Source organism: Cyprinodon tularosa, unplaced genomic scaffold (genome assembly GCF_016077235.1).
Source record: "Cyprinodon tularosa strain WSP-4 unplaced genomic scaffold, ASM1607723v1 ctg666, whole genome shotgun sequence".
NCBI lineage: Eukaryota > Metazoa > Chordata > Actinopteri > Cyprinodontiformes > Cyprinodontidae > Cyprinodon > Cyprinodon tularosa.
This window is the reverse complement of record NW_024039414.1, coordinates 595,382-622,467: the sequence shown is the minus strand read 5'-3', so window position 1 is coordinate 622,467 and position 27,086 is coordinate 595,382. Positions and strand designations below refer to the sequence as shown.

At 38.8% G+C, this 27,086-nt stretch overlaps 3 protein-coding genes across 3 annotated transcripts; all 3 read left to right on the top strand.

The window, feature by feature from the left end:
* Nucleotides 1-3,051: 3,051 nt before the first annotated feature.
* Nucleotides 3,052-4,857, top strand: LOC119771353 (tripartite motif-containing protein 16-like). The gene has a single exon (XM_038267221.1). It carries the CDS (start codon nt 3,099-3,101, stop codon nt 4,251-4,253), a length of 1,155 nt encoding a protein of 384 aa, XP_038123149.1. The 5' UTR covers nt 3,052-3,098; the 3' UTR covers nt 4,254-4,857.
* Nucleotides 4,858-13,232: 8,375 nt separating this feature from the next.
* Nucleotides 13,233-14,636, top strand: LOC119771339 (tripartite motif-containing protein 16-like). The gene has a single exon (XM_038267207.1). The coding sequence runs from the start codon at nt 13,377-13,379 to the stop codon at nt 14,634-14,636; it is 1,260 nt and encodes a 419-aa protein (XP_038123135.1). The 5' UTR covers nt 13,233-13,376.
* An 8,841-nt stretch (nt 14,637-23,477) lies between these two features.
* Nucleotides 23,478-25,307, top strand: LOC119771350 (tripartite motif-containing protein 16-like). The gene has a single exon (XM_038267217.1). The coding sequence runs from the start codon at nt 23,478-23,480 to the stop codon at nt 25,143-25,145; it is 1,668 nt and encodes a 555-aa protein (XP_038123145.1). The 3' UTR covers nt 25,146-25,307.
* Nucleotides 25,308-27,086: the final 1,779 nt, after the last annotated feature.

Genomic DNA, 27,086 nt, shown 5'->3' with positions numbered 1-27,086 from the left:
GGCTGTTGTTGGGCTCGCTGTCTGAATGACGGCGCGCACTGATACGAACAGAGAGAAAATAGGACCAATTGATAACGACGTGTGACTTTTTCCACTACAATCTTTTTGGGATGCAAAAATATCGCTCTTTTGAACACATAATGTTTTGGGAAGAGAAAAGTTTTATTTCGCTGTTCCTAAAAACCTGCCGGACTACTTTTGGCTTGACCAAAACTGGACGAGAACTCTGCTCACAGGACGCTGCCAGGGGTAAGTCAGTGTGATTGCATGCCGCTGGTGATAGGGATGCCATACAAATTCATGTCAAAAATACCGAACTATCGCTTTAAGTTTGTCAGATATATCGGTAGCAGTGTCCCCTGAAACCTGAGAAAAACAGATTTTTTCTTTTTATTTTAATTATTTATCTTCTGATATATCAGTTTCTGTCCACTTATTATGTTTCTTATTTACGTTTTTTTTTTCTTTCATTTGTCTATTTACTTATTTTTTTATTCTGTGTGGGTGTATATATGTGGGTATATTGGGGTTTGTTCTAGCCCAGTTTACATGTTAAAGGTACATTTTATAATTAAATAACTATTTATCTGTCTTTACATTGTACCACATGTTAAAGCATAAATAAACATTGGAGGAAAAAAAGATATTAAATAAAAAAAATACATTAATAAAAGAGTATATTTAGTATATTTATTATATTTATTTATTGACTTGAAAGTAGAAGTTAGTTGCATTTTTTATTTCCAACCAACAGTTTTTGTTGATTTCTGTTAACACTGATACCAGTGTGAGTCATTTGTTTAGCCTAATGCGATTTGCATAGGGCTTGAACTGAGCTAGAGACAGTCCTGCTTTTACTGAACCTCCCTGGACAACACAATTATCACAGCTTAAAATCTCAACTGCTCTACATTTTTATTGTATGATTAACCTTGCAACTATTTGTATAGAAATGCATTACTACTTTCATTTTTACTGCGCCACAGCAGTCTCTGGTAGAGTGTAAATTGGTAACACCAGACCTTGTATTTACCCGGGAGTTGGCTTTGGTCAATTCTCTTCAGCCTATCAGAGAGCTGCTTCATAACGGTTTTCCCCATTTTCTTGTCAGAAAGCTCGGCAGTGTACTGCCTCCCAAGGCTTTTGATTGGTTACTCTGCGAGGAGTGGGATCTTCTCTCCCCCGAAGACGAAGATGGTGTTGTCATTACGGACTCCTCTCCTGAGTGACAGGCTACGGAATTTAGAGGGCTTGATCTTTATCCTTGCTCATGACATCAGCTCATCAATCCTCCGCAGCAGTCTTGCTGTACATGCTGCTGTCTGAAGGAGGGTGGTGACGTCGTCCATGTAGCTCCTTAGCGGGGGAAGCCTCTGGCCAGTTGGCAGTTTGATTCCTCCTGCCATTTGCCTTGCACCGATGAGGATTATTTCAAACGCTGCTACAAACTGTGTAGGTGAAATGGCACACCCCATCGCTATTCCGACTTCAAGCCGCTAGCATCCAGTAGTGAAGTCCAGGGCAGAGAAGCACATCTGCAGGTTGTTAAAATAGCTTAATACCATGCTTCTGATGCATGTTGAAGAATTCCATGGCGTAGATGATCAGCTGGTGTGGGACAGATCCATATGCTTTGGCCAGGTCAAACCAGATGATGTGCAAGTCAGTCTTGTCCCGCTTAGCCCTCTGGATCTGGTCCCAGATCACTTTCTCCAATTTATTTTTTCATTTCTGCTTTGAAATCTCCATTACCAGGGGAGTGAAATTGGCTCTTCCTGTTGTCTGTTGTCATGGTGATTGTCGAATCGGGGCTCCACTAATAAAGGCTTTTCATACTTGTTACGCACGTGCTCAACTCTGAGTGGACCTACTTAGAGTTGATTAAACTAACTCACAGCCACTTAACTGGAATTAGCTCACGGGTGAAAAGTGCCCTCCCAACAGTTATTCTCACGGTTCTTAAATAGTAAGTCTTTTGACATGTTTATTCATTGAAATACAGATACATTCTCAATAGTAACTATTTATTGGTGTCTCTATAATTTCTTTCCTAAATGCACAACATCGATCTATTTTTGGTCAGCACATGACGGTGAGTCATATTCAACTGATGGTTTCTGTTTTTTTGTGGTTTCAGGCCCTCAGAACATACCTGTTGGGACTTGTAAAGAAACAAACAGCAAACAAATATAGTTCATTAAAAATGTTTCCTGGTTACGCTCACTGTTTAGATTGCAATATATTTATAATTATAAATTTAATTTTGGTTGATTGATATGAAATAGAGCAGTAATTTTAGCCAGACAAATTTCAGGTTGAATGTGTTTTGAGTTGGGCTGTTTACAAGGGAGTTTGTTACCTTGCACCCCCCCACCCCCCTCACAGTCATTGTGTAGTTACTAGTCCTTTATTCCTTAAATGGAGTACGCTAACAGGTGAAGAGTGCCATCCCAGCAGTTATTCTCACGGTTCTATGATAGTAAGTCTTTTGACATATTTATTGATTGAAATACAGATTAATTCTCAATATTAACTATTTATTGGTCTCTATCAATTTATATTTAGTCAGCACATGAAGGTGAGTCATATTCAAATGATGGTTTCTGGTTTTTTTGTGGTTTCAGGCCCTCGAAACATACCTGTTGGGACTTGTAAAGAAACAAACAGCAAACAAATATAGTTAATTAAATATGTTTCCTGGTTACGCTCACTGTTTAGATTGACAGTGGGTGTAACTGGTAACTTTGGCTGCAGTGACGTGTTGAAGCCAGTTTCGGTAATGAGTATATAAAACTAGCAAATCTCTATTACTGACAGATAAAATGGCTAAGAGAAGAGATCACTGCTATGCTGGACCTGAAGATGTGGACTGTGATGTCTGCACTGGGAGGAAAAGGAAAGCTGTTAAGTCCTGTTTATCCTGCCCTGCTTCCTACTGTAGGGATCACTTACAACCTCACTATGATGCTTCACCATTAAAGAAGCACAAACTGGTGGAGCCCTCTAGGAATCTGCAGGAAAACATCTGCTCTCATCATGATGAGCCGATGAAGATCTTCTGTCGTACTGATCAGCAGTGTATCTGTTATCTCTGCACCATGGATCAACATAAAGGCCATGAAACAGTCCCAGCTGCAGCAGAAAGGACTGAGAAGCAGAAGGAGCTCCAGGAGAGACGACAACAAATCCAGCAGAGAATCCAGGACCAGGAGAAAGATGTGAAGCTGCTTCAACAGGAGGTGGAGGCCATCAATGGCTCTGCTGATAAAGCAGTGGAGGACAGTGAGAAGATCTTCACTGATCTGATCTGTCAGATCGAGAAAAGAAGCTCTGATGTGAAGCAGCAGATCAGATCCCAGCAGGAAACTGAAGTGAGTCGAGTCAAAGAGCTTCAGGAGAAGCTGGAGCAGGAGATCACTGAGCTGAAGAGGAAAGATGCTGAGCTGGAGAAGCTCTCAATCACAGAGGATCACAACCAGTTTCTCCAGAACTACCCCTCACTGTCAGCACTCAGTGAGTCTACACACTCATCCAGCATCAATATTCGTCCTCTGAGATACTTTGAGGATGTGACAGCAGCTGTGTCAGAGCTCAGAGAGAAACTGCGGGACATCCTGAGAGACACAGGGACAAACATCTCAGTGGCAGTATCTGATGTGGATGTTTTACTGTCAGAACAAGAACCAAAGACCAGACCTGGATTCCTAAAATATTCACAAAAAATAACTTTGGATCCAAACACAGCACATAGGAAGTTGTTATTATCTGAAAGAAACAAAAAGGTAATGTTAATGGAGCAGCTTCAGTCTTATCCTGATCATCCAGACAGATTTACTGATCAGTATCAGGTCCTGAGTAGAGAGAGTCTGACTGGACGTTGTTACTGGGAGGTGGAGTGGAGAGGAATAGTGTGTGTAGCAGTTTCAGCCAAGATTAGCAAGAGTACAAAGAAATCACAGGCAAGTTTCTTCGGATTCAATGACAAATCCTGGTCTTTACGCTGTGATATAAACAGTAACATGTTGTATCACAGAGGGATTCAAACTAATGCTCCAGGTTCCTCCAGAATAGGAGTATATCTGGATCACAGAGCAGGTATTCTGTCTTTCTACAGCATCTCTGAAACCATGACTCTCCTCCATAGAGTCCAGACTACATTCACTCAGCCTCTATATGCTGGGGTTCGGCTTGGATCTTCCCCAGTTAATGGGTCACCAAACGGATCCTCTGCTGAGTTTGTTGAACTGAAATAGTCATTGACAAACTGATTTAACAGGCGTCTTTACCAGAGTTTATTTTTTCTTTGTTTTAAGCATATTTACAGTATGTATGGATTCAATTATTATCTTCAAATCTCAACACATTACAATTTTTTATTTTGACAATATCGTTAAAATGTGTAACATCCAACAAACTGTGGCTTTACATGTTTTGTTAGTTGGAAACCATTGGAAACTGTAGAAACCCTGAAAATCTGTTCAGGATATGATTGAATTGTGATGTTGGCTTCATCTCCTATACTCAGCAAATATCTTTAATGTAATTTTTTGTGTTGCAAAGTTGTATTTCTTTTAAATTTCTGCTCTTAGTTTTAAACTGATCCTTTGTTAGAAATATTGAATTTATACTACTTTTGTGTTTAATGGGTTGTGTACTAATGAACTAATATGATGTATAATGTTTGATTCATCTTTTATTAACTCTTACTTAAGATCGTTCCAGATAAAGGTCATGCAACGGACGGGTTGTGAAGGAGGCCTGAACATCCTCTATCACATGCTGGGTTGTAAAAGAGGCCTGAATAGCCTCTATCACATGTTTCTTCTAAACATGTGTTCTTGGAACAATTTAATTCTAAAACAACCACATGCTTTGTTTTAACATATGTGCTGAGGTTTAAAGTAAGATCCTTTTGTTTCCCTTCCCCTTAGTTAAACCTCATCTGGTGTAATTAGGGACATCCCCTTTTCTTCAATAAATAGCGAGGAGAAAGCTGATGACTGCAGAGTGGGGTGGAGATTGTAAACTCTGCAGTCTCTTCCTACTCTCCTTGTGAGTAACTAAATTAATTGTCTCTGTGCGCTCTTTCTTTCCCTGTATGTATGTATGATGTTTTAGGTGCTTAGACCTGACATCCTTAAATCTCTTCTCTGAATGTTAGTGACGCCCTCTAGTGTCTTTTTCTTTTTCACCATGAACATAACTGCCTCTTTTCTTTAACCAATCACTTTACCTTTACCTTCATGGTACTTCACTTTTGCTGTTATTTACTTAGTTCAGCTATTTTTTCTTCTTTATCTTGACTGTGTATGAACAGTTCTTTATAAATAAAGTTCAGTTACTTTAACAATGCTTTTGTGTGTCTCATGAAAGAAATTTTCCTTCTGTCCTCTGTTGATCGCCATGGTAATTAATCTGGAGAACCAGCCATGTTTGCTGCAATTCCATCTGTAGTTTAATTATAGAATTTCCTAAAAAATTATATTTACTTAAACAAATCTATTTACGTCAATAAATTATCAAACCTACATCATACAAAATCAAAAGTCAGTCAGAACATCAGTCATTTTTTTATTTTAATAAAGTTAAAAATCTGTATCGCAATGCTTATAAAAAATATTAAAAAGAGCAAGGGAAATATAGACATACTGTAACTTGGGTTTGTAGTAAATTTTTTAATTTTTTTAGTCATAGGAAGGAGCAAACACAATGGGGCTCATGCAAGAACTGTGCATACCCTTCACATTTCTTTTTCAACAGTTCTTCAGTGTCATTAATAGTGATCTTCGTTGCATCTTTGTATCCATACTTATGATTTTGGTGGTCAATTTTGTTAAGTGAAGGACTCAGCGGTACCTTATGCTAACGCTCCTTCACTACAGGGGTAGAGGGCAGGATGGCATGTTTATCCACAATTTACATTTAGAGCCATTTCCTCCGCCAAGGAGCAGGAGCTAGTGAATGAAGTTTAGGAGTAAAGAGAAAATAGTCCTTCCACTTTACATACATGCAAAGTGGAGATGATTTTTTACTCCAAAGATTCGAATGGGTTTGTTCATGGACACTAATCAAAACGGCGACTGACAAAAATCACCTTTCTCTCCTGGATTTAAATTTCTTTCTGATCTGACCGAATTGGACTGAATGTTTAATCTGATATGTTTAGTAAGTTAAATATTTTTGATATGATCAGGCTTTAATTTTGATTTTTTTTTTGTCCATGTTAACTTAGCTACATTTATTCTGACCACCCATTTTTTTCTGCTTATTTATGGCCAATATAAACAGTACAATCCAATTTGTGAATATCATTATTTATTTTCAGAAATGCTACTTTTTAGTGCTGTTAGGTTCAGAAAATGTAGGTTTTGTAAAAGAAGAACTTGAGGCTACACAGGAAAGAGATTCAAGCAACTTCTGCAGGAGCGGAAAGAAAAAGCCCGACCCAACTTCAAGCTTTCTTTCTCCGAATCCTCTCCTGCAGCCATCTTTTATTAACAGAACATAACACATGGTTACAAAACAGTATTTGTTCTGACAGAACAATTGATCAGTTCATAAAGACAAGATGCTCCATCAGAATGACAAGGCATGATGATCTCCTAACTGAATCACAAGACACAGTGCAGCATCCCCTTGCACAAATGTTTCATAAGCACACATTAAATTCATGATCCTCATTGAATAAACCTGACAAGTGCTACAATGACCTCTAAAGCCTGAATGAAACTCTTGAAAGGTCATTATTGTCCAAGTGCTCAAACACTTGACTAGCAACCGATTTCTCCAAAACTGTAGATCAGAAAGGAGGTGTTAGGTTTATTCAATGATGATTATAAAATTAATGTGTGTGCATATGAAACATTGAGAAATGAGATGCTTCACTCTGTCTTATGATTCAATCAGAAGACCACTCTGTCTTGTGATTCAGTCAAGAGGAGAGCTCTGTCTTGTGATTCAGTCAATGGAGCACTCTGTCTTATGACCTGATCAATTGTCCTGTCAGAAGAATGCTGTTTTGTAACCCACCCCATGTGTTATGTTCTGTTAATAAAAGGCACTGCAGAAGGAGGGGGGGCGGAGAGAGAGTTGGAAAGTTGGGTTGCGGCTCTCTTCTCCTCCTGCAGAAGCTGTTGAAAATCCCTTTCTGTGTGGACTCAGTTCCTCTTTTACAAACCTATATTTTTTAACCTAACAGGAGGATTAAACATAGGTCTGGAATGGAACATTGCCAATGAGTGAAGCTGTTAAAATCAAGAGAAAGGTTCTTTAGGTAAAGGTTTAACTACAGCTAACTTAACAGCCTGTTGCACATATCTGTGTTTCATTAATAGATTATTCATATCTAAAATGAGGCTGGCATGTCATGCTCAGAAAGAATTGACCCAGTATTCGAAGCAGACAGATTTCTCAAAAAGTTTTAGAAACTGATCTTTAGTGAAGAGCGTGGGCATCAGGAATATCATCTTACATACTTGTTAACAATTAACTCTGTCATGATAAATATCCCAAACAGTCTAACCCCATTGTGAGAAGTGACAATGCACCAGTGACTTTGACCGTCTCAAAGGAAGCCATTGACTCCACTTTTTTGAAACTGGAAATTAAAACATCATTGCTTCAGGATTGGAGTTTATTGGGTGTTTAATGTATTACAGAAACTCTTGGCAACATTCTATTATAATATGTTAATTAGCACTGCTTCATTTTAATCAGCCTTCCTGACACTGCTCACCTGTGTCTTGATGCGAATTGCCTCACCTATTTCAACCTCTTCCTCCGCAGCCTTCTTTGACAGTCCACATTTGTGTGACCATTTTTTTTCTATATTCGTTTTGCTGCTGTAAACACCAGAGTTTCCCCATCGTGGGACAATAAAGGGATTTTTAATTCTATTCTATTTTATTCTATTCTATTCCAGTTCACCTACCGACGGAACCGCTCCACTGAGGACGCAATCTCTGCTGCTCCCTATCTGAGCCTGGCACACATGAAGGAGAAGAACATCCATGTGCGGATGCTGGCCCTGGACTTCAGTTCAGCTTTCAACACCATCATCCCACAGCATCTCATGGGCAAAGTGAAACCGCTGGGCTTCAATACCCTTCGAAATTGGCTGCTAGACAGAAAGAGAGTCAGGAAAGAATAACAACAAAAAATGTTTTAAATACAGTGATTTACTGCGTCAATATAATAAGTATTCAGTTTTTTGACCAATTTAGCTCTTAATTTGTGAATGTAAATCCCTTTATTGTGTCACATGGGGAAATTGTTTCTCTGCATTTTGACCCATTACCTTGGGGAGCAGTGGGCTGCCATTGGGTGGCACCCGGGAGCAGTGTGAGGTTAAGGGTTTTGCTCAGGAACCCAGAGTGGAGACTGTTGGGATTTAACCAGGTACTTGCAACCTTCTCAGAGCACAAGCGCACTGCTCTAACCCACTAGGTCAACACTCCCCATTTTAAGATAGTCCATACCAAAGGCTTGGTATTAAAACCAAACAAAGTCTATGGAGGATTTTTACTGCCAATAACCAAGAGCACGCATGTTCAATTTGAGAGCAGGATTTGTTCTACCCTCATTCAAAACTTGTGATGCCCCCATTCAAAACTTTCTCTTTCTCTCAAATATGTCTCTTCTCAATCAAATCTTTGTTTCTGCTCTCAGATCTAATGCTTCTTGCAAAGATATTCTCCCCTCTTTCACTTCCTTCTCCTTGTGTGCAAACCAGTCTGTGCTTTAATCAAAGATACCATCACAAACCTGTTGGTTTATGGGTGTGTTTTTACTCTCTCTCACACAAATCTAATTGTTGCCTAGGAACCTTTCCATGAAAGGGGAGTGTTTGTTTTCTTCTTCTTCTTCTTCTTTCAAATATGTAAGAAGGTAAGAATTTACTTTAAAGAAAAAACATTAACCAAAGATGTTTTTCACAGTTTGGAGTTTGTTTACCTTCTCCTTGTTTTCTTTCTTGGCAGTTTCCCAGCTGATAATCCTGTGATCCTTTTACTTAAAGGAATAGTACACCCAAAACATGATTAGCCTTCATTTTCTACTCACCCCCATGCTGAACAACACTCTGGAGTACTTTTTTGATATCTCAAATGCATCTGGAGATCTGGGAGGCTTCTTGCTGTCTGCTGACATTCAAATAATGGAGGTCTATTGTGCCCGAGACAGAAAGGTCCATAAAAGTCCACAAAAAACGTGTCAATATTCCTCCATACTGCTCGTCCAGTCATAATGTTTTTAGAGCATAAACAGTAGTGTATAGGATTTCCTAAAAGCGCGCACATGCGCGTTCACGACGCTACGGAAGCCGGCACACCAAACCAGATGAAAGTGCGCATTCAGCGTCTGCTCTGCCAATAATGCAAGCGTAGAAGAAGAAATGTGCTGTTTACCTGTGCAAAGAAAGAAACAACGAAAGAAAAATGTCTGAGGACTTCAGTGTTGAGGAAGAGCATGAGTTCTTTGCCGAGCTGAATGCGCTGGTTTGGTCTGCCGGCTTCCGTAGCGTCGTGATCGGGCATGTGCGCGCTTTCAGGAAATCCTATACACTACTGTTTATGCTCTAAAAACATTCTAAATGACTTCGTTTCGAATAAATTCTGGATGCTACCCACTCAGGACACTTGGAATACATTGGACGAGCAGTATGGAGGAATATTGACACGTTTTTTGTGGACTTTTATGGACCTTTCTGTCTCGGGCACAATAGACCTCCATTATTTGAATGTCAGCAGACAGCAAGAAGCCTCCCAGATCTCCAGATGCATTTGAGATATCAATAAAGTACTCCAGAGTGTTGTTCAGCATGGGGGTGAGTAGAAAATGAAGGCTAATCATGTTTTGGGTGTACTATTCCTTTAAGATCGCCACTGAACTATTTATTAAAACCTTTAAATCTGACTGTCTCTAGATGTATCTACATTTGGGTCCTGGCCTTAAACCAAAATATGAAGGTTTATATTATTGCATTATTGATTAAATGTTGTTATTGCTTCTTCCTCCATTCAACTTGAGTAAGTCAGAATTCTTATAAGAATTCTAACAATTACTTAAGAGTCTGTAAACTGTGGGAAATGGTTTTGTAAGATATACAATTAAAATAAACTTGAAAAAATCCATCTTAAGAATTTCTGGGTTTGTGCAGCCCCTTGTTAAAAGTCCTTAGAAAGATTAATTTACCTTATATTTCAGAATGATAAGGTGTATGTATGTAGGTGTTGTGTATTATTCTGATCAATATCTTTTTATGTTCTTTTCTCTTTTTAACCTTCTCTCTTGAGTTAAGTTTGTCAGATATATCAGTAGCAGTGTCCCCTGACACCTGAGAAAAACTGACAGTGGCAGGGACGTCTCCCTGTCACCCCCTGCAGCTGAAAGATGTTATTCCCTGCAACTGTTGTCTGGGGGTTAGTTGTTGTTCCCCCAGGTTCTGTCCTTCCTCTGCAGCCAGAGCCAAAAAATCCCTTTCTCCACCTCCTCAGCCAGTTTCTTTGTTGCCTTCCTCAGCCATTCCTCCGGTGACTCCCATGCCTTTCAGGAGGAGTATGGTCGACAACCCCGTGAAGCCTTGGCATCCGACCACTACTGGTTAGATGGTAGTCTTCCCGCCTCCCGACACTCAGCAGCCAGCTCTGAGTACTTGGCCTTTCGCTCAAAGGCAGCTTCGTTCCCTTCCTCCATTGGCACAGTGAGCTCAATGAGGGCTACCACCCCTAGCGTTAGCATTCCTAACCGACTCATCTGTGGACTCCCGAAGCTCAAGCACCAACCTGGTCTTTTCTTGCTTGTAGCTCAGCTGTAGCGATGTTAGAGGTAGCTGGAGCATCTTCCTCCCAAATAGGCCGGCTTCAGAGAGGCACGGTGGCAGCCCCAACCACTTTCGGATGAATGAGTTGGCTTTACCATCCATCCTACTCTTGGTTGATGAGGGGATCTCACTCATTTTCAGGGGCAACAGCAGTCTCTGGCAGAGTGTAAATTGGTAACACCAGACCTTGTATTTACCCGGGAGTTGGCTTTGGTCAATTCTCTTCAGCCCATTAAAGAGCTGCTTCATAACGGTTTTCCCCATTTTCTTTTCAGAAAGCTCGGCAGTGTACTGCCTCCCAAGGCTTTTGATTGGGTACTCTGCAAAGAGTGAGATCTTCTCTCCCCGGACAACGAAGGTGGTGTTGTCATTCCGGACTCCTCTCCTTAGTGACAGGCTACGGAAATTAGAGGGCTTGATCTTTATCCTTGCTCATGACATCAGCTCATCAATCCTCCGCAGCAGTCTTGCTGTACATGCTGCTGTCTGAAGGAGGGTGGTGACGTCGTCCATGTAGCTCATTAGCGGGGGAAGCCTCTGGCCAGTTGGCAGCTGATTCCTCCTGCCATTTGCCTTGCACCGATGAGGATTATTTCAAACGCTGCTACAAACAGTGTAGGTGAAATTGCACACCCATTCCCTATTCCGACTTCAAGCCGCTAGCATCCAGTAGTGAAGTCCAGGGCAGAGAAGCACATCTGCAGGTTGTTAAAATAGCTTTCTACCATGCTTCTGATGCATGTTGAAGAATTCCATGGCGTAGATGATGGCCAGGTCAAGCCAGATGACGTGCAAGTCAGTCTTGTCCCGCTTAGCCCTCTGGATCTGGTCCCAGATCAATTTCTTCAATTTATTTTTTTCATTTCTGCTTTGAAATCTCTATTACCAGTGGTGTGAAATTGGCTCTTCCTGTTGTCTGTTGGCATGGTGATTGTCAAATCGGGGCTCGACTAATAATGGCTTGTCATACTTGTTACGCACGTGCTCAACTCTGAGTGGACCTACTTAGAGTTGATTAAACTAACTCACAGCCACTTTTATGAAACTGAAAACTCAGATAAACTGCAAAACAGCTAGATGTGTCCATTAAGTATTGGAATATTGAGATCATTAATTATTCATGCCTGTCCCTGTGTGTCTGTCTGTGTATTTATTATTAAGCTCTGCATATGAATGAAGATGTAAAAATCTAGATCAAAATGCTAATAGACATTTGGAAGCAGCATTGGGAGTATTATGAATTCCCTTTGTTAATGTACTAAGACACGTTTATTGCAAATATAATTTTGGTTGATTGATATGAATTTGATCAGTAATTTTAGTTAGCCAAATTTCAAGTTGAGTGTGTTTGAGTTGGGCTGTTCACAAGGGAGATTGTTACCTAATCCCACCTCTCTTTTGGGTCCTCACAGTCATTATTAAAATGGCAGTGTGCAGGATTTAGTTCTTTATTCCTTAACTGCTGTACGCTCACGGATGAAGAGTGCCCTCCCAACAGTTATTCTAATGGTTCTTAAATAGTAAGTCTTTTGACATATTTATTCATTGAAATACAGATAAATTCTCAATATTAACTATTTATTGGTGTCTCTATAATTTCTTTCCTAAATGCACAACATCGATCTATTTTTGGTCACCACATGACGGTGAGTCATATTCAACTGATGGTTTCTGTTTTTTTGTGGTTTCAGGCCCTCAGAACATACCTGTTGGGACTTGTAAAGAAACAAACAGCAAACAAATATAGTTCATTAAAAATGTTTCCTGGTTACGCTCACTGTTTAGATTGCAATATATTCATAATTATAAATTAAATTTTGGTTGATTGATATGAAATAGAGCAATAATTTTAGTCAGCCAAATTTCAGGTTGAATGTGTTTTGTGTTGGGCTGTTTACACGGGAACTTGTTACCTTGCACCCCCCACCCCCCACCCCCCCTCAACATCATTGTGTAGTTACTATTGTGTGTAGTTACTAGTCCTTTATTCCTTAACTGGAGTACGCTAACAGGTGAAAAGTGCCATCCCAGCAGTTATTCTCAGGGTTCTATAATAGTAAGTCTTTTGACATATTTATTGATTGAAATACAGATGAATTCTGAATATTAACTATTTATTGGTCTCTATCAATTTATATTTAGTCAGCACATGAAGGTGAGTCATATTCAAATGATGGTTTCTGGTTTTTTGTGGTTTCAGGCCCTCTAAACATACATGATGGGACTTGTAAAGAAACAAACAGCAAACTAATATAGTTAATTAAATATGTTTCCTGGTTACACTCACTGTTTAGATTGACAGTGGGTGTAACTGGTAACTTTGGCTGCAGTGACGTGTTGAAGCCAGTTTCGGTATTGAGTATATAAAACTAGCAAATCTCTATTACTGACAGATAAAATGGCTAAGAGAAGAGATCACTGCTATCCTGGACCTGGATATGTGGCCAGTCATGTCTGCACTGCGAGGAAGAGGAAAGCTGTTAAGTCTTGTTTATCCTGCCCTGCTTCCTACTGTAGGGCTCACTTACAACCACCACCATTAAAGAAGCACAAGCTGATGGACCCCTCCAAGAATCTCCAGGAGAACTTCTGCTCCCATCATGATGAGGTGATGAAGATCTGCTGTTGTACTTATCAGCAGTGTATCTGTTATCTCTGCACCATGGATGAACATAAAGGCCATGAAACAGTCCCAGCTGCAGCAGAAAGGACTGAGAAGCAGAAGGAGCTCCAGGAGAGACGACAACAAATCCAGCAGAGAATCCAGGAGCAGGAGGAAGATGTGAAGCTGCTTCAACAGGAGGTGGAGGCCATCAATGGCTCTGCTGATAAAGCGGTGAAGGACAATGAGAAGATCTTCACTGATCTGATCCATCACATCCAGAAAAGAAGCTCTGATGTGAAGCAGCAGATCAGATCCCAGCAGGGAACTAAAGTGAGTCGAGTCAAAGAGCTTCAGGAGAAGCTGGAGCAGGAGATCACTGAGCTGAAGAGGAAAGATGCTGAGCTGGAGAAGCTCTCAAACACAGAGGATCTGTACCAGTTTCTCCAGAACTACCCCTCACTGTCAGCACTCAGTGAGTCTACACACTCAACCAGGATCAATATTCGTCCTCTGAGACACTTTGAGGATGTGACAGCAGCTGTGTCAGAGCTCAGAGAGAAACTGAAGAACATCCTGAGGGACACATGGACAAACATCGCACCTGCTGTATCTGAAGTGAATGTCCTACAGTCAGAATTAGAACCAAAGACCAGAGCTGGATTCTTGAAATATTCACGAAAAATAACTTTTGATCCGAACACAGCACATAGGAAGTTGTTATTATCTGAGGGAAACAGAAAGGTAATGTTAATGGGGCAGCTTCAGTCTTATCCTGATCATCCAGACAGATTTACTGATCAGTATCAGGTCCTGAGTAAAGAGAGTCTGACTGGACGTTGTTACTGGGAGGTGGAGTGGAGAGGAGTAGTTCGCATAGCAGTTTCAGCCAAGATTAGCAATTGTATAAAGAGATCACAAGGAAATTTGTTCGGATTCAATGACAAATCCTGGTCTTTACGCTGTGATGTAAACAATAACCTGTTGTATCACAAAGGCATTCAAACTAATGCTCAAGGCTCCTCCAGAATAGGAGTGTTTCTGGATCACAGAGCAGGTACTCTGTCTTTCTACAGCGTCTCTGAAACACTGACTCTCCTCCACAAAGTCAAGACCACATTCACTCAGCCTCTATATGCTGGGATTCAACTTAGGTCTTACCTGGTTAACGGATTACCAAATAGATCCTTTGCTAAGTTTGTTAAGCTGAAATAGTCAAAGATCAGATTTCATATCAAACTCAACCAGATTCTTTTTCAAGTTTTCTGTGTTTTCATCAGATATATGGATGCATTTATTTGTCTATAGATTTTTACAGTTTAAGGAGTTTTCTTCTCCGCCAACCAGTGATAGCATCCTTGATTTGCAGTATTATATTCAACAATTTGTGGCTGTAGATATTTTGTTTGTTAGTAACTTTATATGCTGCAGAATTCCTTTAAATTAGTTCAGGGTTTAATTGACATGTGATATTGGTTTCTATTACTAAGCTAACTATACTAACAATTATCTGGTATTACTATTTTTTGGTTTTAAAGTTGTATTTCTTTTTAATTTCTACCATTAGTTTTAAAGCCATTAGGTGCTTAAACTCTCAGCTTGAAAGTTTTGTGTTGCCCTCTAGTGGATCTTTATCATCACCATGGATATAATGACCTTTCTTTAGTTCTTTACAATGTTAGTGATGCCCTCTAGTGTCTCGTCTTATTCACCATGAATATAACTGCCTCTTTTCTTTAACCAATCACTTTACCTTTACCTTCATGGAACTTCAATTTGCTGTTATTTACCTAGTTAAGCTATTTTTTCTTCTTTATCTTAACTGTGTATGAACAGCTCTTAATAAATAAAGGTTTGTTACAATGTTTTTGTCTGTCTCATGAAACCATTTTCCTTCTGTCTTCTGTTGCTCACCATGGTATTTGATCTGGAAAACCAGCCGTGTGTGCTGCAGTTGCCTCCATGCTTCAAATGGCCGTTGGCTTTACCGAATCACCCATCTGTAGTTTCATTATAGAATTTACTCAGAAATCATAATTACTTATTAAATTAACAAATAATTCAGTAAATAAATTATCAAACCTACATCATACAAAATCAAAAGTCAGTTAGAATATCAGTCATTTTCTTATTTAATAAAGTTCAAAATCTGTATCGCAATGCTTATAAAAAGAATTAATAAGAGCAAGGGAAATATATACATACTGTAAGGTGGGTCTGTAGCAAATTTTTTTTTATTTTTTTTTAGTCCTAGGAAGGAGCAAACACAATGGGGCTTGTGCAAGAACTGTGCATACCCTTCACTTTTTTTTTCAACAGTTCCTCAGTGTCGTTAATGGCTGATCTTCTTCGCATCTTTGTATCCATACTTTTGATTTTGGTGGTCAATATTGTTAAGTGAAGGGCTCAGTGGTACCTCCTGCATACCTTATGAAAATTTAGTCTGATATGTTTAGTAAATTAAATATTTTTAATATGATCAGGCTTTCATTTGGATTTTTTTTGTCCATGTTAACTTAGCTACATTTAGTCTGACCACCCTTTTTTCCCCCTGCTTATTTATGCCAATATAAACAGTACAATCCGATTTGTGTTTTTTAATCTGAGTACATTTAAATTAAATCATGAAATTTTGTGCAAGAAAAAACAGAGCTATGTTCACATAAGTCAACAAGGCTGACAGTGAACCTGCTTAAAGCCCTGATAAAAATCACAGGAAGGTTGTAACTGTCACAGTCTTGGTTCTGTTATGTTTTTCTTTTGAACATTCAGTTTTAATTTGCTCTATGTTTTCTAGTTTTACAGGTTTAATTCTTATTTTGTCGTGTTTTCTGGTTGTTTTCAGGTTTTTATTTGTTGCCCTCTGCTGCCCTCTTGTGTTCTTTTTTCTGTCAGGATTTGGTAGTGGTTTGAGGACACAAATGCAGAGGCAGGGAAGCAGATGTGAGTTTCTTGTGGATTTAATGAAGTGTTAACTGATACTGAGGTAGGAATCCAAAAATCCAAAAAATCAAACATGAAAAAAGTCAACCAAACCAGAAACCATGGAGACACCAGGGGGATACAATCACGACGAGGAAGACACAGTGAGACGGAGTTGGAGGAAGTTAGACGAGGAACCAGCTCTGAGGAACTGCACAAAGACTATATTTATGGGAGACTGAACAAAGAGAGGACTAACGAGCAGATTGGGAGCAGGTGTGAACAGAGCACAAAGGAAAGGAGCTAGGGAAAAAGGAGAACACAAGAGGGCAGCAGAGGGCAACAAATAAAAACCTGAAAACAACCAGAAAACACAACAAAATAAGAATTAAACCACTAAAACTAGAAAACATTGAGCAAAGTAAAATTGAATACTCAAAAGAAAAACAGAACAGAACAAAGACTGTGACAGTTACTCTCCTCAACAGTAGTGAGCAAGATCAAATGTGCAAGGACCTTTTTAAAGTGATGACTCTTTGTCCTCAGCTGAGGTTATAATGTGGTTCGTCCTTCTGATATTACTGTATAAAGACTACAATTTGTTTTTCTGTTCTCTGTTTTTTTTTTCCAATCCTTAATTTAATCAGTCCTTTGTCTTGCTTTAATTGGCTGTGTAAATACAAAGGACCCTGCAAACCCCTAGAGGGCCTCAAATCTAAATGTTCAGTCAAAAAATGTTTATCCTAAGTTCATTCATTAAAAGTTACAAATAATAATGAAAAAGTAAAATAATATCAGTTGCAGATATGACTCCTTAATTTGAGAATATCATTATTTATTTCAGAAATGCTACTTTTTAGTGCTGTTAGGTTCAGAAAATGTAGGTTTGCAAAAAAAAAAGAAATTGAGTCTACACAGGAAAGAGATTCAAGCAACTTCTGCAGGAGCGGAAAGAAAAAGCCCGAGCCAACTTCAAGCTTTCTTTCTCCGAATCCTCTACTGCAGCCATCTTTTATTAACAGAACATAACACATGGTTACAAAACAGTATTTGTTCTGACAGAACAATTGATCAGTTCATAAAGACAAGATGCTCCATCAGAATGACAGGCCAGGATGGTCTCCTGACTGAATCACAAGACACAGTGCAGCATCCCCTTGCACAAATGTTTCATAAGCACACATTAATTTTATAATCATCATTGAATAAACCTGACAAGTGCTACAATGACCTCTAAAGCCTGACTGAAACTCTTGAAAGGTCATTATTGTCCAAGTGCTCAAACACTTGACTAGCAACCGATTTCTCCAAAACTGTAGATCAGAAAGAAGGTGTTAGGTTTATTCAATGATGATTATAAAATTAATGTGTGTGCATATGAAACATTGAGAAATGAGATGCTTCACTCTGTCTTATGATTCAATCAGAAGACCACTCTGTCTTTTGATTCAGTCAAGAGGAGAGCTCTGTCTTGTGATTCAATCAGCAGAGCACTCTGTCTTATGACCTGATCAATTGTCCTGTCAGAAGAATGCTGTTTTGTAACCCACCCCATGTGTTATGTTCTGTTAATAAAAGGCACTGCAGAAGGAGGGGGGGCGGAGAGAGAGTTGGAAAGTTGGGTTGCGGCTCTCTTCTCCTCCTGCAGAAGCTGTTGAAAATCCCTTTCTGTGTGGACTCAGTTCCTCTTTTACGAACCTACATTTTTTTACCTAACAGGAGGATTAAATATACCGTAGGTCTAGAATGCAACATTGCCAATTAGTGAGGCTGTTCAAATCAAGAGAAAGGTTCTTTAGGTAAAGGTTTAACTACAGCTAACTTAACAGCCTGTTGCACATATCTGTGTTTCATTAATAGATTATTCATATCTAAAATGAGGCTGGTATGTCATGCTCAGAAAGAATAGACCCAGTATTCGAAGCAGACAGATTTCTCAAAAAGTTTTAGAAACTGATCTTTAGTGAAGAGCGTGGGAGTCAGGAATATCATCTTACATACTTGTTAACAATTAACTCTGTCATGATAAATATCCCAAACAGTCCAACCCCATTGTTAGAAGTGACAATGCACCAGTGACTTTGACCGTCTCAAAGGAAGCCATTGACTCCACTTTTTTTAAACTGGAAATTAAAACATCATTGCTTCAGGATTGGAGTTTATTGGGTGTTTAATGTATTACAGAAACTCTTGGCAACATTCTATTATAATATGTTAAGTAGCACTGCTTCATTTTAATCAGCCTTCCTGACACTGCTCACCTGTGTATTGATGCGAATTGCCTCACCTATTTCAACCTCTTCCTCCGCAGCCTTCTTTGACAGTCCACATTTGTGTAACCATTTTTTTTTCTATATTCGTTTTGCTGCTGTAAACACCAGAGTTTCCCCATCGTGGGACAATAAAGGGATTTTTAATTCTATTCTATTTTATTCTATTCTATTCGAGCCGTTCCAGTTCACCTTCCCGACGGAACCGCTCCACTGAGGACGCCATCTCTGCTGCTCCCTATCTGAGCCTGTCACACCTCGAGGAGAAGAACACCCATGTGCGGATGCTGGCCCTGGACTTCAGTTCAGCTTTCAACACCATCATCCCACAGCATCTCATGGGCGAAGTGGAACAGCGGGGCTTCAATACCCTTCGAAATTGGCTGCTAGACAGAAAGAGAGTCAGGAAAGAATAAGAACAAAAAATGTTTTAAATACAGTGATTTACTGCGTCAATATAATAAGTATTCAGTTTTTTGACCGATTTAACTCTTAATTTGTAAATGTAAATCCCTTTATTGTGTCACATGAGGAAATTGTTTCTCTGCATTTTGACCCATCCCCTTGGGGAGCAGTGGGCTGCCATTGGGTGGAGCAGTATGGGGTTAAGGGTTTTGCTCAGGAACCCAGAGTGGAGGCTGTTGGGATTGAACCAGGTACTTGCAACCTTCTCAGAGCACAAGCGCACTGCTCTAACCCACTAGGTCAACACTCCCCATTTTAAGATAGTCCATACCAAAGGCTTGGTATTAAAACCAACCAAAGTCTACAGAGGATTTTTACTGCCAATAACCAAGAGCACGCATGTTCAATTTGAGAGCAGGATTTGTTCTACTCTCATTCAAAACTTGTGATGCCCCCATTCAAAACTTACTCTTTCTCTCAAATATTTCTCTTCTCAATCAAATCTTTGTTTCTGCTCTCAGATCTAATGCTACTTACAAAGATTTTCTCCCCTCTTTCACTTCCTTCTCCTTGTGTGCAAACCAGTCTGTGCTTTAGTCAAAGATACCATCACAAACCTGTTGGTTTATGGGTGTGTTTTTACTCTCTCTCACACAAATCTAATTGTTGCCTAGGAACGTTTCCATGAAAGGGGAGTGTTTGTTTTCTTCCACTGATTTTGTCTGTTACTGCTAACTGATGTTAAAACTGCTCGTCAGAAAGAAACAGGTTAATGAGTAAAGATGGTTTCAGTTTTAAATAGATTTATGTATTGCAGGCAGCATTTATCATTTTTTTCCAGCAGTAATGTTTCCCATATCAAAGCTTAATAGACTTATATCGAAATTTGTTTCCTCTGAGAAATTTTCCTAAGACATTTTCAAGTCATTTTTAGCAAAGTAAAGACACCCAAGCCCTACTAATTTTATTAGCTTTAGCTAACAGGGGTAAATCCAGTCTTTAGGTGCTAAATGACCACTCATGAGAGGCAAACTGAGCTTTGTAACTTTACTATAATATGTTATAAATATATATTCCCCTAATTATTGTGGAAAGCTGGTCATTTCTAACAGTGTATTCTTCCTGTGGTTCACTATTCTTTCTCTTGGAACAATGTTCAATGCAACATTCCAAAAATAAACATATAAATCCACAAGGATGAGTGGTTTGTATGAGTTGAGATTAGTACATATTGAACCACTTTAAGTGGTCAAAAACGGAACACATGACCAAGAAGGAATATCGGTGTTTATAATCCAAATGAGACAAGATGCCTTTGACAACAATTAGATAGTATTGTTTATTGCCAAAGCCTCTGATTGCCTCTCAGCATCAATACCTGTCAAAACATATAGCATTCATATAAATATAAACACATGCATGATACCTTTACAATTTCATGATAAAATGGGTATCTACAAATGTGGACTTCTTAAAAGTTCTGTACAGCAATTTTTTTGTTTCACTGTGCAAAACAAAGTACAAGCACCTCATCAGCGGTATAAGAATAGACCATAGCCAGCACTCCAGCAGTGTTATCTCCCAGTGGACATCCATTCCCAGGACCCTGGTTTTGCATAAACTTGAAACCTCAATCTCAGCCTCTGAGTTTTTGTGAACTTCTCCTTGTTTCCTTTCCTGGCTGGTGGTGGTCCACTCGCTTCCTCTTGAGAGTCTCTGTCAGTCGCACCTGGCTCAACCTCAAACGTTTGTTCCTCTCGGAAGTGCATCACTGTGAGCAGTTAGTTCTGGATCTATGGTGCTTTAAACTGAACTCCAACAAGGCCCCATTATCTTTACCCCCTGTCAGTTTCCCAGCTGATAATCTTGTGATCCTTTAACGTAAGATCGCCACTGAACTATTTATTAAAACCTTTAAATCTCACCGTCTCTGGATATATCTACATTTGTGTCCTGGCCTTAAACCAAAACATTGATATTATTGCATTATTAGTAAAACGTTGTTATTGCTTCTTCCTAATTCAGCCTGAGTGAGTCAGAATTCTTATAAGAATTCTAATAATTACTTAAGAGTTTGTAAACTGTGGGAAATGGTTTTGTAAGATATAAAATGAAAATAAACTTTAAAAAAATCCGTCTTAAGAATTTCGCAGTGTATTCTCATCAGTTCGTATGAAATCGTACGAAAAGTTATGCACAGTATTTCATACGTTTTTGACGTTTTTTTCGTCGTATTTCGTTGTATTTTTACGTCTTGCCTCGAGACAAGATATCCGTGCGCATGCGCATCTTACGCACCATTCAATAACATACAATTTAACATACAATTAACCCTAACCCTGACCCTAAGATACAAAACAGCAAGCAACCTAGTGAGAGACATCATGAAGTAATTATTGCACTGTCCGTCCCAGTTTTACGTCCGTCCGCGGATCTGCTTTTTTCGTCTGTCTGGCTGAGCATGCGCCCTGATATGTTTTTTCGAGGAAAAACGTCAAAAACGTATGAAATACTGTGCATAACTTTTCATACGATTTCATACGAACTGATAAGGAGAATATGTTGTTTTTCTGGGTTTGTGCAGCCCCTTGTTAAAAGTCCTTGAAAAGATTGATTTACCTAATATTCCCGACTGATAAGGTGTATGTATGTAGCTGTTTTGCATTATTCTGATCAATATCTTTTTTTGTTTTTTGCTCTTTTTAACCTTCTCTCTTGAGTTAAGTTTGTCTGATATATCAGTAGCAGTGTCCCCTGAAACCTGAGGAAAACAGTTTTTATTTTTTTTATTTTGATTATTTATCTTCTGATATGTCAGTTTCTGTCCACTTACTTATTATGTTTGCCCTGATCCTTTTTTTATTTATTTTTTTTTTATTTATTTGTCTATTTATCTATTTTTTTTATTCCGTGTGGGTGTATATTGGGGTTTGTTCTAGCCCAGTCTAAATGTTAAAGGTACATTTTACAATTATATAACCATTGCTCTGTCTTTACATTGTTCCACATGTTAAAGCAAAATAAACATTGGAGGAAAAAAAAGGATATAAAATTAAAAAAAGATACATTGATAAAATACTAGTATATTTACTGTATTTATTTAATTGACTTGAAAGTAGAAGTTGGTTACATTTTTTATTTCCAAGCAGCAGTTTTCGTTGATTTCTGTTTATCATGTGCAGTGATCAAACAAGCAAATCTAAAAGTGGTTGATGTAACACTGATACCAGTGTGTGTCATTTGTTTAGCCTAATGAGATTTGCATAGGGCTTGAACTGAGCTAGAGACAGTCCTGCTTTTACTGAACCTCCCTGGACTTGTTTAGATGTACAGCAACACAATTATCACGGCTGAAAATTTAAACTGCTCTTTACATTTTTATTGTATAATCAACCGTGCAACTATTTAAAAAAATTTATTATTACTTTAATTTTTACCAAAAAAGGGGAAAAGAAATATAAAACCCAATACTTAGTAGTATAATTGCCGTCGTTTTTTTTACTTTCAGAAACTTAGTTTCTGATGTAAAAATGTAGCCTCTTCATATAAACCTACGCATTAACCGATTAACTCAAGCAGCAATCTTCTGCTTCGCAATCTTCCTCTCCTTTGCAGCTGTAGTGCTGTTGCTCATTCTTTTAAACACTCCCTTCAATTTGTTTTTTCATTTCTGCTTTGAAATCTCTATTACCAGTGGTGTGAAACTGGCTCTTCCTGTTGTCTGTTGTCATGGTGATTGTCCAATCGGAGCTCGACTAATAATGGCTTTTCATACTTGTTACGCACATGCTCAAATCTGAGTGGACCTACTTAGAGTTGATTAAACTAACTCACAGCCACTTTTATGAAACTGAAAACTCAGATAAACTACAAAACAGCTAGATGTGTCCATCCAATCGGAAAATGAAGTATTGGAATATTGGAATCATTAGTTATTCATGTCTGTCTGTTTGTGTGTCTGTCTGTGTATTTATTATTATGATCTGCATATGAATGAAGATGTAAAAACTTAAAATGCTGACAGACATTTGGAAGCAGCATTGGGAGTATTATGAATTCCCTTTGTTAATGTACCAAGACATGTTTATTGCAAATATAATTTTGGTTGATTGCTATGAAATAGAAATTGAAATACATATAAATTCTCAATATTAAATGTTTATTGGTGTCTTTATAATTTTTTTACCTAAATGCACAACACCAATCAATTTATTTTTGGTCAGCACATGAAGGTGAGTCATATTCATATTTGGTTTCTGTTTTTTCATGGTTTCAGGCCCTCTAAACAAACCTGTTGGGACTTGTAAAGAAACAAACAGCAAACGAATATAGTTAATTAAATATGTTTCCTGGTTACACTCACTGTTTAGATTGACAGTGGGTGTAACCAGTGACGTGTTGAAGCCAGTTTCGGTATTGACTATATAAAACTAGCAAATCTCTATTACTGACAGATAAAATGGCTAAGAGAGGAGATCAGCTGGACCGAGAGGAATTCTCCTGTTCCATCTGTTTGGATCTACTGAAGGATCCAGTGACTATTCCCTGTGGACACAGCTACTGTATGAACTGTATTAAAGTTCATTGGGACAGAGAAACTCAAAGAAGAATCTACAGCTGCCCTCAATGCAGAGCAACTTTCAGGCAAAGGCCTGCACTATCAAAAAACATCTTGCTGTCAGAGTTGGTGATGGATCTAAAGAAGACATCAAGACACCAAGCTTCTCCAGTTAATCACTGCTATGCTGGAGCTGAAGATGTGGCCTGTGATGTCTGCACTGGGAGGAAAAGGAAAGCTGTCAAGTCCTGTTTGTCCTGCCCTGCTTCCTACTGTGAGAATCACCTGCAACCTCATTATGATGCTCCGCCATTAAAGAAGCACAAGCTGAGGAACCCCTCGAAGAATCTCCAGGAGAACATCTGCTCTCGTCATGATGAGGTGATGAAGATCTTCTGTCGTACTGATCAGCAGTGTATCTGTTATCTCTGCACCATGGATGAACATAAAGGCCATGAAACAGTCCCAGCTGCAGCAGAAAGGACTGAGAAGCAAAAGGAGCTTCAGGAGAGACGACAACAAATCCAGCAGAGAATCCAGGACCAGGAGAAAGATGTGAAGCTGCTTCAACAGGAGGTGGAGGCCATCAATGGCTCTGCTGATAAAGCAGTGGAGGACAATGAGAAGATCTTCACTGATCTGATCCGTCTCCTCCAGAAAAGAAGCTCTGATGTGAAGCAGCAGATCAGATCCCAGCAGGAAACTGAAGTGAGTCGAGTCAAAGAGCTTCAGAAGAAGCTGGAGCAGGAGATCACTGAGCTGAAGAGGAAAGATGCTGAGCTGGAGAAGCTCTCAATCACAGAGGATCACACCCAGTTTCTCCAGAACTACCCCTCACTGTCAGCACTCAGTGAGTCTACACACTCATCCAGCATCAATATTCGTCCTCTGAGATACTTTGAGGATGTGACAGCAGCTGTGTCAGAACTCTGGGATATACTACAGGACATTTTGAGAGAAACACAGAGAAACTTCTCACTGAAAGTCACTGTAAGGTCAGAAACAGCTCCCAAGGTCAGAGCCAGATTCCTGAAATACTCGAGGGAGATTATTCTAGATCCAAACACAGCAAACAGATTACTTTCATTGTCTGAGGGGAACAGAAAGGTAATACTAACAGACCACCAACAGTCTTATCCTGATCACAAAGACAGGTTTACTACTTGGCCTCAGGTCCTGAGCAGAGACAGTCTTACCGGACGCTGTTACTGGGAGGTAGAGTGGAAAGGAGTAGCTATTGCAGCAGTTTCATATGATAATATCAACAGAGCAGATACATCAGCTGAAGGCTTATTTGGATGGAATAAGAAATCTTGGTCTTTACGTTGTGAGAAAAATAGCTACATATTTCAACACAACAGCATTCAAACTCCAGTACCAGGTCCAGTTTCCTCCAGAATAGGAGTGTATCTGGATCACAGAGCAGGTATTCTGTGTTTCTACAGCGTCTCTGAAACCATGACTCTCCTCCATAGAGTCCAGACCACATTCACTAAACCTCTATATGCTGGGATAAGGCTTAGGAGTTGCATTAATGGATCCACTGCTGATTTTGTTAAACTAAAATAGTCAGAGCTGATTTCAGCACCAATTAAAATGTGTATCTAACTTCCGGTTTCTTCAGTCTCTCTCATTGTTGCTGAGAGCTCATTGTTCTGTCATTTCTTTGATGCTGAGGGACCAGTTGTCTTCAGAAGCTATTTTTTCATCTCTTTTTGATGTTTTGCTGATGTTGGATTTTGTTGCTGTTTCTGTTCAGCCAAAAAGCTCAATACTGCTCAGAAGGATTTTTCTATTCATCTAAACATTTATCACTTTGTCAGATCAAATCTATGTGCAGATTAGCTGACAGTAGATGATCATTATTGATCACAACATCATTATTTTTTGGACATGGATCAGATTTTGGATCAAACTGAATTAAAAAAATCATTTTGAAAAGCACATTCTAACTTAAATCTTTATGAAAGTTAAATGTTTTGTGTTTTGATGAGATTTTTCAAAACTTTTTATGGATTTACTACATTTTCATTCATGCAGACAAGCGATCACATCTTTGTAATGGTTTATCATATTCAACAGTCTGTGGTTAAGAATATTTTTTTCATCAGAAACTTTGGTGCTATGTTAAAATCCTTAAAATTAATTAAGGAATAGATTGAAGTGTGATGTTAATTTTCCTTACTTGACTCAATAAAACATAATATTCAAAATTAGAATGGGTGATTTATTCCGAGAAAGAGGAAATGCATAATTATTGTAATTGTTTATCTTTTTATAATGTGACCGATTTATTGACTGATGCATATATTTGTTGGATGATTTATATTTAGATCATATAAATGTTCGACCCATTCTGCCATAAAACATTTGCAGACCCACTTTTGATAGCTGCCCCAATTTCACCCAGAAACCAGTAACTTTATACATCTTTAACTCAGGTGAGTGGCGACCTACTGGTTAGGGCATTGCGCTTGGAGTCCTGAGGGTATAAAGTTCAAACCCCACTCCCACAGATGCCACTCTGGGTCCCTGATAATAAAAATAAAAGACCCTTAACCCCACACTGCTTGGGGTGCAGCCCCAAACGGGAACAGCGCACTGCTCCCCAAGGGGATGGGTTAAAGATAGAGGGTGAATTTCATTGCTCTGTACTTGTGACAGTGTAATGACAATAGAAAAGCTAAAAATAAAAAAATTTAAAAAAGAAAGAAAAATTATGGAATACAAACAAAAACAAAAACAGGATCCAGGAACTGTGCAATAAGATGGACCTTGCAGAGGAACAAAAAAGGTGATAAAGTTTGATTGTATTCATCTCACACTCAGCTGTTTTAGCAAATATTTAAATTACAACTGTGGAGTAAAAATGAGCACTGAGAGTTGATATGCAAGGAAGAAAAGGTTTTATTTTACTCTGCAGAGGAGAACGACACAAACAGCTGAATACAGCTCTCAGTGTGATTCTGACTAGGTCACTGCCCATCCTTTGCATTTATAGAGAATTCTTACACATGAACATTGAGTCTTCCCAAGAGAAACACTTCACCAAAGGACATAGATAAATGTTCAGATAAACATTTCAAACAACTTTTTTCCATTCACACCAGAGACAGGACATGAGGACCTTAAACACAATAAGGACCTGTTTATCTATGTTTCCCCCTTATCTAACCTAGGGAAGAAACTCATTTTCAAACCCCCTTCCTTTCCCTGTATCTCAGCACAAAGAATGGAACAAAAGCTTCTAACTAATCACCATTATTAAGAAAGAAAGAAAGAAAGAAAGAAAGAAAGAAAGAAAGAAAGAAAGAAAGAAAGAAAGAAAGAAAGAAAGAAAGAAAGAAAGAAAGAAAGAAAGAAAGAAAGAAAGAAAGAAAGAAAGAAAGAAAGAAAGAAAGAAAGAAAGAAAGAAAGAAAGAAAGAAAGGAAGGAAGGAAGGAAGGAAGGAAGGAAGGAAGGAAGGAAGGAAGGAAGGAAGGCACACTAACATTTTATCAGGCCAAGGAA

Bases quoted from the DNA above. Each gene is read 5' to 3' on its own strand.
- LOC119771353 (XM_038267221.1), top strand. From the start codon at position 3,099: ATGGATCAACATAAAGGCCATGAAACAGTCCCAGCTGCAGCAGAAAGG.
- LOC119771350 (XM_038267217.1), top strand. From the start codon at position 23,478: ATGGCTAAGAGAGGAGATCAGCTGGACCGAGAGGAATTCTCCTGTTCC.
- LOC119771339 (XM_038267207.1), top strand. From the start codon at position 13,377: ATGGACCCCTCCAAGAATCTCCAGGAGAACTTCTGCTCCCATCATGAT.